Source organism: Aythya marila, assembly GCF_965140915.1.
Source record: "Aythya marila genome assembly, chromosome: 2".
NCBI lineage: Eukaryota > Metazoa > Chordata > Aves > Anseriformes > Anatidae > Aythya > Aythya marila.
In genome coordinates, this window is record NC_139043.1 from 45,380,111 (window position 1) to 45,392,835 (window position 12,725).

General features: G+C 38.1%; 1 protein-coding gene across 1 annotated transcript in view; it reads right to left on the reverse strand.

Annotated features, from left to right (window-relative positions):
- The window catches only part of CPNE4 (copine 4), a 178,802-nt gene extending 167,736 nt beyond the window's left edge, over positions 1–11,066 (reverse strand). Inside the window, exon 1 of the mRNA XM_082754794.1 lies at positions 10,885–11,066. Within this exon, the coding sequence (XP_082610920.1) occupies positions 10,885–11,064 (180 nt within the window). The 5' untranslated portion in view covers positions 11,065–11,066. The remainder of the gene's footprint in view (positions 1–10,884) is intronic.
- Between the last annotated feature and the right edge of the window lie 1,659 nt (positions 11,067–12,725).

The window sequence follows — 12,725 nt, forward strand, 5'->3', positions numbered from 1 at the left end:
CACCTTATCTATATGGAAATGTAGTTTGGACACTACAATTTTCAGTTAGATTTCATGAGGTCTACATTCTGGCCCGATTACAGCGTAACTAATGCAAAAATATTTTTAAGCTACTACCAAATATGAGCGAAGATGAAAAACACTTTCAGGGAAATTGCTTTTACTTTCCTTGGCATAAACTTAAGCTCCAACAGTCCATATCAACAGGATGGTACCTTGTTATGTGCTGATTTTAAACAAAATCAACTTCATGGATCTGGTATCTCTGGGCAGCAAATATTGGAATGGAAGACTTCTCAAAGAACACTGACATTGAGTCTGCCTGTTTTCCTAAATCGGTTGTTCTCAGTCTTTTGTAACGGCTCTTCCCTTGCTGGGACCTTCATGAAACAATTCATATTGAGCTTTAAAATCCCTCCCAGTAAAAGCAGAAGTTCAGGTTGCTGACAATCTGACTGCCCCATTCTGATCCTACAGGTTAAGAAGCAACGGACCAAGTCAATCAAATGAGTTATCTACTTACAAACCAGCTCCAAAGATTCCTGTTTACTGTAGGTTTATCACAATCTGTCAGACTACTAAAGTCAAGTCAGGCTTAAAATCTGTCCTGGAGATGCGTGAAGTTTGTGTATCTGTAATAAATAGCTCATGAGAGGCAGACATATCGCTGAGCTAATCTGCAATGCATGTCTGCCTGCCCATGATAAAAGCAGGCTTTCACTCTTCGTCTGGAGTTTAAAAACTACATGTCTGATTGACAGATAATTAAACTGCAGGGAAAGCGAGCAAAAGGATCAAAAATGCTTTTCTTTGAACATTGGGCTGCTAATGGCAGCGTGGTAACTCCTCCCATGCAGAACTGTAGCATTTCTTCTCTCAGTTTATACCAAAGCATACTCAAAGCAGCCAGAGAGGCTTAAAGCCAAGTGCAGTGATAATGCATCCCCTCACTTTACAGACTGGGACTGGATTGCAGCAAAGTTCTCCCTGAGGTAATTCAACCACATGAGCTACTGGTATTCTGTGATGCCTCTTCATCAGGAACCTTTTTTTTTTTTTTTTCTTTTAAAGTAGCATTAACATTTCTCTAATTACTTATATGTTTATTATCAGCTCTTTGTTTTCCTTCCTTTGCTGAATGCTACTGACAAAGCTCTTATGAAGAGTTATATCTGCAACAACCTAGTACAGTATCACATGAGAAAAGGCATCACAGCTTCTACTTTACAACCTTTGTTTTAACTCCTGAGTAGAGAGGGATGGAGAGAAAGCAAGCTCTTTCTTAACTCACTCTTCACTGCCGTCAATTTTTTATTTATTTTTTAGCCTTAGACTGCAAGGAAACCACTGTTTAAGATTTCCCAACATCTCTGCCTTCTCAGTGCAGGCTACCCCATCTCTGCCCCTCGGGGACACTTTAAAACAAGGGTACTTCTGCCCCTTAAACTCCTTTACCTGATGAGTCTGTCTTTCTGCTTAAAGGCTGTCATGACTTGCTTGTGCACAGATAAGCCCAAGTGTCCTTTTTTGTGCAATCGGGGCTTACTACTATAGATTTTACAGACTATTATGCTGATTTCTTTCTGCTGTAAAAGAGAATTATTCCCAACTAGACATAATAAGAAGGGTATTTGCAAGCCCTCAGATCTGTTCATGACCATATATATATATATATCTTCCATGTAAGATGAAGAGTAGTAAATACCATACACCAGAATTTAGCCTTACAGGTGACAATAACTTGATATCTATTCTGTAGATATACAAATCATGACTGATTTAAACAAGCCAGTTATCCAGTCTTGCCAAAGCAGCATAGGCATTGGAAAGCCTTTGTTTTCCTCATGTCATCATCATTTTGAAAACTTTGTGAATGCTCTTTCTTTTCCTTTTACTTTTTTAACTTACTTACACAACAAAACAACAAGAGTTGACCTGGTTTAAAAAGTAAATATTAGAAAGCTCCTGTTTTATTAATATCACTGAGACCCTTGTTTAAACGTCACAGCTCTGTGGAAAGCTATTCTGAGAAAAAGTTGTGAAAAGTTAGTGAAGCATGAATTGAGTAGTACCAAACAGCATGGCTACAGGCAGTATTTCCAAGCATGTCTTAAGACAATCAGAAATACTGATGAAAATTCAATAACAATAACGAAATATTCACAACTGTGGGGAAAAACTTAATTCAGGTACCTTGTTTATGGGGCAAAAAGCTTATTAAATAAATTGTATAGCTTGCCAGCCAGAGTATTTTGACCTAATGAGATACATACAAGGATAGAAAACTCCTTCCATTGTTTTCTCCATATTTCACATCTGCAATCACTCACCAGTTCAGATGAAGCAAACTTTTCAGGCAGCCTAAAACTGTTCAAGATATTTCTACCAGCAACAACACGCAGATGTTTGCAAAGACACAGAAATATGGTAACCAGACACCCAGTCCAGTTTCCTCCTGCACAGGTACAAATAAAATACATGTGTCTATTATGTGTCTGTTTCGCAAAACCATGGTAGTACACTAACTGAAAATGGCACCTGCAGGATGGCTATATAGAAATTGCTCTCAAGACACTGTTCACTGGATCATGGAACAGGATGTAAACATGTACAAGTCATTCAGCTTCTCATCTAAGTTAGTAGAGTAAACTGTTTTTAAGCAGGTAACCTTTTCCTAAATGTGACAAATTACTTTGTGATCCCGCTTTTTTTTTTTTTTTTCATCCTTTTATTTCCATGGTTCTCCCAGATTTACCAGATGGAAGACTCCTGAAAATCGGTCCCAACAACAGACACTCCCAGTAGAGGATGCTCCAAGCCATGGGACCAGGGAGAGACCATGTTGCTTTTATCACCTCTCCATGAAAGTTCTCCCTCCTGACTTCCCAGGAGTACACTTGTTTCTATTCATTTATGCAAACTATGAGAAAAACTTCTTCATTGTGCAATGACATGAGGACAGGGGACCTGAAGAGATTTAGTTGGACAGATGGGACCTGAACCCATCATCCTGCTGCTGCTGCAGGAAAATATCCTGCAGCTCTGGTAGAAGGGAAGCAGCCAGCCCAAACACGACCACTCTCAGTAAGAAAACTGACTTCCACAATGCAAGTTTTCTCTTTCCTTTATGCCTACATCACGTTCCACAAACTGCACTACAGCAGCAGAGATTGCTGTTTGAGCTAGTGGAACATTAAGATATTTCATATATATTGACTCAAAGTGACAGCATCTGACTTCAGTTGAGACAATCTGTCTGATTCAAATGAGTTTAAATTTAAAGACTAGTTGATGTAAAAAGAGAGAGAGGAAAAAAGCACTATGGCTACGTCTAAAAGCTGAGGCAGGGAGAAAGCTCAAGAGAAAGCAGCAGTGATGGATAGGATAAAGGATAAAGGCAAAAACGGTTATTATAAAATGGATTTAAAATAAATAGTCACTTATTACTATCTGGGGTATAAAAAGAAAAATCTCATCAAAAGCTAATGAAGTCCATGTTTCTAAACTAGACACAGGAGGAAAAAAATTCCCAGTGCCCACTTTAATAAAATATTTGCCAACACAAACGATTTACAACCTTTAGTTTTCAGACTTCTGACTTTGCATAACAAGCTGGGAAATAAAGAGAGTTGTGTTTCTTTTTAAAAATGAGAGTACCATAAAATGCAATTCTACATTTTGTGTTTATGCATATATGTTCATAAAAATGTACTCAAAGTATGAGATGTTAACAGAATATTATGAAAGATGTTCTGTAGAATATGAGGGAAAACTGCACAGTCAAGTCCCACCTGTCTTGATTACAATTAAATGGTTTTTCAAAAAGCTTGTCATTTTTAAATACCCACATCAGGCTCCAAATTTACAAGGAAAGATACCAAACTAACTCTGTTTCTCTGAAGAGCTAGTGATTTGGCCTCTCTGCTTAAATTGTAGAACAGGACCATGCCCAAGTGAAAAAAAAAAATCTTATTCCTGAAACACTTAATGACAGCAGCTCTTCAACTGACAAACCCATGGAACAGAGTAGGCCTGTAAAATCTTGAGTGCTGGAAAGTAAAATATCCAGTGAGATGAATTCAGGCTGAGAGTGGATTGAGATAAAATATTCAATTAGCCTATAGCCTGACCCCACAGACTTCCAGTGGTGGTCGAGAAAGATGAGCTGACTTTGTCACTCTCACCATACAGAAAGACTTATGCGTAATTTATCAGCAGCAGAAAGAAGCCAAAAGCAAATCTTGGCAGCAACAGAGGCTACCAAGTATTCTTAAGCAAAGAAGCATTCATTAGTATCAAACAAATACCTAATGAATGAGAAGAAAGAAAAATACAATATTGAATTACAAGGATACAATAGGCTAATAAAGCCATATACTTTGGCACATTGTTGTGGAGTAAATAAAATCACAGCTTTCTGTCTGAGGAGTCAGAACAAGAAGGCTCTAACGTCACCTGTGAAACTCTTAATCATCGTCTTCTAGTAATACTCCTTGGGAAATGAAAGCAGCAAGACCAGTCCTATTTCTTCTTATTGGGTGCAAAGGTGAATAATCAACACTTGTGCTAACAGGTCACTGTTTGCACAGATCTGTGCACAAGACTAGGTGCTCTAAGGACCTGAGATATCTGGGTGGTACAAGCCAGACAACTAAGACTGTCAGCTCCAATCATACATAGTAGGCCCTTGGCCCCATGCTACCATTAAAAAGAATCTCATTGCCCTACTTTTCTGATGAAAGTCTTGATCACTGCAATTAAAGACTCAATTCTGCCCCATTGACTTTCATCAGCCAAGACCTGCGTAAGTCCAAAGGCATTTTCAATAAATCTATTGAAATATTTCATTAAAAACTTGTCCTTAGTTTTGGTCAGAAAAAATGTAGGTAGTATTTTCAATTATCAGACCCTCCCTACATCCAGCAGATAAGAAACCTCAACACATAAATCAGAAGTTGCTTCACAATGAGAGGAGCTAATTTCATGAGAGCTGTTGAGTGAAAGCACCTCCCTTCCACCAAATCATTCATAACCTGATATAAAACATCTCAGCAGGACTTCATAACACTTTTTTTTTTTTTTCCAGAGAAAAATCTTCATAACCTGGTATGTTCATCTTACCATAATCTCAACCTTACAATTTAATTTGTACAGGATGTCTGTTCACCAAGTTGAAATGTTAGCATGAAAAAAACATCTAGAATCTGCTCTAGCTAACATTAAAAACCATAAAAATAACATAAAAAAAATAATAATCCCCAAAGCCACCAAACATCCAGTAAACCAATTCTTTCTGATGCCTCACAGCTCTTTAAAGCACAGGAAAAATCTCAAATTACTGCTTGAAAATCTCTATGGGTATATTGTAAAAGCTTTCAGCGTTGCATCTCTGAAGTATTTTGAAATAAAAGTGGTTCATTCAACCAACCATCCAAACTAATCTACGCTCCTTGATGGGATAGATATACTTAATCTTCAAAATACAGGACATTACAGTTGTCACCTAACGCAGTGACAGACAAATCAAAAGATTAAAATGCAAAATTGTATTGAGAAAATGAATAGGGATTTTCAGTGTCCCCTCCAACGCAGGAACAAGAAACTTAAAATGGATCAGTAAGTGGCAGTTTCAGAAAAATAAAATAAAATTGCAAGTAATATTACCTTATTCAACAACTACAGAACTGTATGTCCCAGGGTATAGCAAAAGCTTATTTTTTAAATAAAAAAAAAAAAAAACTTTTAAAATGATTTGAAACTGAGTTATGGAAATTAAATCTACTATTGCTAGTTACAAAGGCATAAGCAACCCCTTTAAGAAGTCCCTGAGCTGGACACTGGCAGAGCAAGCTGGAAAGACACTTTGACATTTCCCTGATCTCACACACACTTCTTCACTGTCACCAACCAGCAGATGCAAGACAAGGGTTAGACCAGCCTTAAAGCTGGCTCTGTATAGCTACTGCTGGGGGTAGCTCTTTTTTCTGATAATTAAACCTTTTCCATCCAAAGGCTTCATCTATTACTCTGTTCATCCATACGAACTGAAAAAATATATATATAAAACATCAAATAAATACAGCAAAGAATATATATATTCTCTTCAGAGTGCTTTTGTAATTATTTTGGAACGGTTCAGTAGAGTCATGGAACGTGTCGGCCCACAGACTCCCCTATTTCATGGCTCGTTGGCTTCTGTGGTGGGCTGTAACAGCCACAGATGGATAACACAAGAGAGGCTTTTGGGTATCTATGGAAACAAGTAGCAGAAGTCTGCCTCAAGGTCTTCTCTTCAGATCCTTCCCCCATGCTAGGAAGGGGCAGGGAGCCCCCCCCCCCATCTTCCAAAATGCAGAGGAGCAAAAGGAGGCAGCAGACACTCGGAAATCTGGAGCTGAGGCAAGTGAGGAGGCAGAGAAGGAGGAGGAAAGAGAAGAATGCTAGAATTAAAGAGAACTAAAGGGAAAAGCAAACAAAGTTGGAGAGCAAGACAGTATCCTTCCTGTAGCTTGATTCCTAAGTAGCCTATTCAGTAGACTCCACTGGTATTTTGTGTGTTAATCAGTTCAATGCATTTCCAAGCCAACTTCTCTCTAATGTTTGCTTACACGAGGGTCCATGCAGCTGTACTGGGTTAGTGGTCAAAGCAAAAGAAAAGAGTGAACCATTTTCCTCTGGGGGAGGTGCAAATCAAACCAATCCTTGAAATCAAGTGCCGTGCTAAATGACAAGTCACTGCCTTATATCTTGAAAACATCAAGATGAAAAGTTGTGGTTTTCCCCTATGCGCTTCCATCAAAACTCGCTGGGTTTCATTGAATTTGTGACTTCAATCACTGTTTTAATGAAAAAGTAAATAAAAATATATTTCAGTAAACAAAGCTATCCATCCAACAAAAATCACCCCATTCCATCAACATGAATTTTAGCAACCGCATGCTGTCTTCGGTGCTGTTTTATTTCCTCTGCTCTTACTTCAAGATTAATAAAAACTTAGAAGAAAAAAGCAAGAATGCCTGTTGACTCTTTAAATACACAAGGTAGCAGATACTCCATGTCCTGCTGCAGAAAGCTCTAAGAATACAGCTACAGGAAACCCTCCCTGATTTCCAGACATGGTTATTGTCGTCCAAAGCTGCCCTTCTGTTTTCATAGTCACAGCCAACATATTCCATCTGGTTACATCAGGTTGTATTACACCTCCTGATCTCATGGAAACCTCGTATGATGAGACACAGCTCAGCAACATACCCGATTTTCGGAGTAACACGTGTACTTGCCATATGCAGATAACAACCTGTGAACAGGGCCAAGCTACTTTCTCAGGAACAATAAGTTAATGACAATTTCCGCGCTAGCACATCTCAGATGAAGACTGCAGCCCAACATGCAAATTAACATTTATAACACAAGCACATTCACGCTGCAGGTGGGTAATATAATCATTGGAGAAAATTAGTTTATCATCATATACCTTTGCCTGACTCCAGTACCCCATCCAGCTATTCCCCATCCTGAAGCTTAGTTCAGTAATTAAACTTGAATTAATATTGAAAAACAGCCATCAAATGATTCTCCTAAACAATTAAAAGCATGCCACATTTGGCCATTCTGCAACCATAGCTGCCTAAAACTAAGGCCCAGAAGAGCCAAAATTCAACCCTGGATCAGCAACTTGTCTTTTAGTAAATACGGATAGTACAATCTCAAATTCTGTTACATCACACCCTGTCATCTCAGGCTGAAAATGCAAACTTCTTGCAAGAGAAAGAGCAGATTGACCCCTTTCCTGGGAGACACAATATAGCATTTTAATTCTACATTGGTGGAGACAGCACTTTCCAGACAGCATTAATATGCATACAGAGATAGGCGTGTGGGGAGCTGTGTGCACACTGTGCATGAGCATGTTTGTTTTTAGGGAAACATCTACCCAGACAGGAATATAAAAAAAAAACAGCAAGTATATCTGTGCCAGAACCGGGGACAATACTGAGGCTGCTTTGAGTACTTGTGTCCTGCATGTGCTCCTAATGCTTTCACAGCTGTGCAGTACCATGGACACCTTCCAATGACTGTTCTTTGAAAAACAAAAGAAAACAAAACAAACCCCACAGCCATGTTATAGAAACTACACGTGCCGTTTCCAATATCTGAAAACAGCGCCTACCCGCTCTACAACAGCACAGATATTTTCATTCTCTATTTATACGTGTGGGTGACATAATTTATACAAGCGCACACATGCACATACGGCACTGCAGAACTGCAAAAAAATAAAAATAAAATAAATCTTTCTCCCACAGGGACAGGCTGCCATGTTTTGTCAAAATTTTCCCAAATATGCACAGATTCCTCACTTTCAGCATCATCTGCTTCTGTAGAGTGAATCCACCAATTCACCACTTCCTCGCATCTCTAGTTTCATGGGCAGTGCGATCTCAATAGGTTAAAACCACCAGCTTCAGCTGCCTCTGGCCCATTTGGGGCTGTTCAGGCCATCCTTACCATCTTCCATACATTTCTACAGCACCTACTTGCAAGAGCACAACCACATATAGACCATAAACTGTATTTCAGGCACCTTCAACCCAGCTGCTCCCTATTCAGAAGCCCTTAATGTATACTGAAATTTTGCTGCAATCTATTTGAAGACATCAAACCTATAAGGGCTTTCCAGTGTCTTTAAGTTCACAACATCTTCATGAATTCATTAGATCCACAGATACAAAACTCTTACGTTCCAATTCTCTTTGTGTTGTCATTCAGTAACTTCTGCATTGAATGTATTCACTTTACCAGTAACTAGATTTTTTATTTTTATTTTTTAAATCATTAGTCTGTCTACAGTCTCAGGTCTTGCTGGATCACTGATTGTCATCTGCAGATGATTCTTCCAGCCAAATTATGTCTTCAGATATACCTGAGCGACTCTGCTCAATTTAATTCAGCAATTGGAACTTAATTAAAAATTCTGTTGAGAATGTGAGGGCCAGAATAGGAAATGGCTCATCATGCCAGAGCTGTATTAGCTTTGCAGCACTGATAGGAACACGAACTAATAAAAACTTTTTGTTCATACTAAAATGAATACCCTGGACTTTCATTAGACAGTAGGAGCAACTGCCGTAAGATGACAATCGTATCAGCAAGCAGATCTGTTCTGCAAGAATTTCTCTATTCAAGCACTTTTCAAATTAAAAACCACATCAAATGAAGGGAACCTCCATTGCAACCTAAAAATACATAATTTAAATCTACTTACCCTCCCCATAACTGTCCAGGGAGAAATTGTGTGAAATGTACTCAAAGTTATTAGTTATTCGGAGAACTGAAATGGCCCCAAAAGTTTGGATCTGTCCTTTCCAATCAGGAGCATTTCACTTATTTTGACATTTAATTCACTACTTGTTTAATTCCTACCACTTGAATAATTCCATGTAGCATAGCTAAATGCTCCTTTCTGCATGACTAGCTAAAATTCCTTTTTTTTTTCCCCCTACAATTATATCATCTTATATTTCAGTTACATGAAGACAATGAATTTCTCCTATGAAGAAAGACTGAGATAGCTGGGGATGTTCAGCCCAAAAAAGAGAAGACTCAGGGGCGACCTTATGCAGCTTTAGCTTAAAGAAGGCTTATAAAAAAGACAGAGAGCAACTTTTTGCTGAGGAAGACAATGACAAGTGGGAATGGCTTTAAATGCTTTAAATTAAAAGAAGGGAGATTTAGACAATTACTTTTACTTAAAGACTTGTTTTCTACAAGAGACCTACCTAATGCTTACACAGCAACAAACTGAGAAAAGAGCAAGACTACAGACAAAACATTGAAGTTTGCTCTGCTGGTGCTGACCCTGCACTGGAAAAATTTCAAAGATCCACAGATCAAAACCACACAGTTGGAATAAGACTGCTGAAATCTGACAGACTTGGTTGAACATGCTAAATTAAAACACACAACATTTTAGGATTTTCCTTTCTACATATATTCACAGGTTGTTTTGCTTTTTTTTTTTTTTTTTTTTTTTTTTACAGAAAACTGTTGTATTCTGAATGCTGAAACTGTTGAAAAGTGAGGAATAAATACTCACTCAAAAAGAGAGAACTGGATTTGACAGATACCTTGTTTTCTCATGCATATGCTCCATAAAATTTCATGCCTTTTAGCTTGATTAACCACAGACATTCAAGTGTAACTTTTAAGTAAAATAACCACCAAGATTTCATTTAAAATCTAACATTCAGTTTAATGGTCTTCATTAACAATTTGAATGTTTCTAGGACATCCTGTTTCTATTTATCATTCAAATGGTTTCTAAGATTAAAATCTCGTGTTATCTAAGATTAAAATCGGTGTTATTTTTTTTCTTATCAAACGTGCAATCTAAAATACAATGCAAATTGATAAGGCAAATGTATTAGCTTTTGCTACTAACTTCAACTATGAATCCAACTGCAATGCTCAAAATTTGAAAATCAAACTGCTGTTGTTGAATTCCATGCCAACTGGTAATAAATACTCCTCTCTTCCACAGCATTTTACTTCTTTTGATTGGAAAGCATGTTATAATGGTCACTATCATTCTCTCTGCTGTTATATAGCTTTTATGAAACGAGAATGTCTAGAGGGAAAAGTTTTATGATGCTTTATACTTTAATCATCTTAATTTTTAATAGGGATTCCAAAGAGAAGTTCAAAGTATCATTAAGAATCTGATTCAAACTGTTAGAGTCAATGGAAAATCTATCGTACAAGATTTTGCCACAGGCTTCCAATTGCTTTTTCTCTTTATTGCTCGTGCTATTTGAATTTTGTCTCAGTTTTGTTATGCCATTCTAAAGCATCATAAGAATTATTTTCATTTTATTAAACACTCACCTCAAACCACTGGCCATGTGACTGCATTTTAAGGATGACACAAGGGTCTGGTTTGGAGAGGGCATCCCTATCTGATATGCCTTTGCATGCAACTCGCAGCTCCACTTTAGTCAGGCATGGGCTGTTAAAAATTCCCAGGGTATTGGCTGCTGATTCATAGATGTTGCTCATTTTCTTCATTCCTTTTCCTGTAAGGAGAGAAAAGGTCCATTTAGAATAGTGCAGGCCCAGTACATCCCTTCCATCCATGCAGATGTCAGCACAATGTTCTGCTAGCCTATAAGACTCTGCCATTGTGAACAAGAGGGGAAAAAAAAAAAGAAAAGTTTCTATGGAAGAAAGGAACACATCATCCTGTATTTTCCAAAATAAGCCAACTTCAGAATGAAACTTTCCACCATGCCCCTGAACTTCGGGGGTGAACCATGAACTTGGCATACAGCCCTGTTCCTGCTTTCAGGGCCACATTTTCCCTGGCAAAAGGGCAGACAGTGGTAATTCTGGATTTCTCCTGAGAGTGCCTTATTCTAAGGCTTCATTAAATTTGTTCAGCACTCTTGCAACCTGCAGGAGTACACCTAAAAAGCATGCATTTCACCTTGCACAAACTCTGTATGTAAATTCAGCAGGTCTCTTTCATATCAATCTTAACTTCCAAGATACATTTTACTCTCTATTTCTATGCTTATCACTGAGCATTACTTCCTCCCAAACCCAAGAAATCACTCTGGATTGATGGTCTAAACAGTAGGGCAGGATATTTATGCTGACAATTCTTGTTGTTATACCCTGTTGGCTCTTTCTAGGTCGGAAACCACTATTATGTGATCACACACAGCTCAAACAGTGGCAACCTCTGGCCTTGCTTCATTACAAATGCCACACCACCACAAACACAAGTGTTGCAGCTTGAGCCTTTACTCAAACAGAAGCAACAAAAGACACTTTTACTCAAACAGAAACAACAAAAGAAATTTTTAACACAGAGTAAAAAAAAAAAAAAAAAAAAAAAAAAATTAAAAAATCACTACACGTTCATTTCTCATCAACAAAGACTCTGGGAACACCTCAATTGGCTCACTCATTCTGAGCTTCCCAATCTGGTCCCTAACAAGAAGGCTTAGTCCCTTATCACACCTCTCCTCCCACATTTATAAGGGCTGCAAAAGATTAATTTCATGCTTTTAGAGGGCAGGTTTATCATACCAGATCATCAACAATTTTTTGGGGGGCTGTTTCCAGCCTCCTCACTGTCTCTTCCACAACACCAGAAGTTAATGACTTTTTTTTTGTGCTCAGAAGTTAATGACTTTTGAGACTGTTTTGATAAAAGTTAAATCTTGGTGTTTTGGAAAAGAAATTAAAGTTTTCTCTCTGAGAATTTATAAAATCAAAACAAAACATCTTCAAAAAGTCCAGTTTCCCTGTGAGTTACAGAGGCAAAATTTGAAAAGTATTGGTAAATTCAGAGTAAGCAGACTTTGCAATGCAGAGTCAACATATAAGAAATACAAAGAAACTTCGGGAACTCAAGTTTGAACAATGAGTCAGACAATCTGTTCTCCATGCAGATGAAAGAAAAGCATGTTAACAATTTACAATTCTTCAAGCCCATCCAAATTTATACAGCAATTTACCCTACAGCCACAGTTGGCTGTGATAACCCTCACCCACACTGTTGGATTCAGTATGTTTCAAAGTCAAATGGGTGTGGATGGACTCTAACCACCCTCTCCAGCTCAGGACCTATGGGTGTATCTCCTTATGGTAAAATTGGCTTCTTGAAATGTGAGCCACCACCGTCATAGTTTCCCACAGCTGAAGATCACAACAGCCTCCTT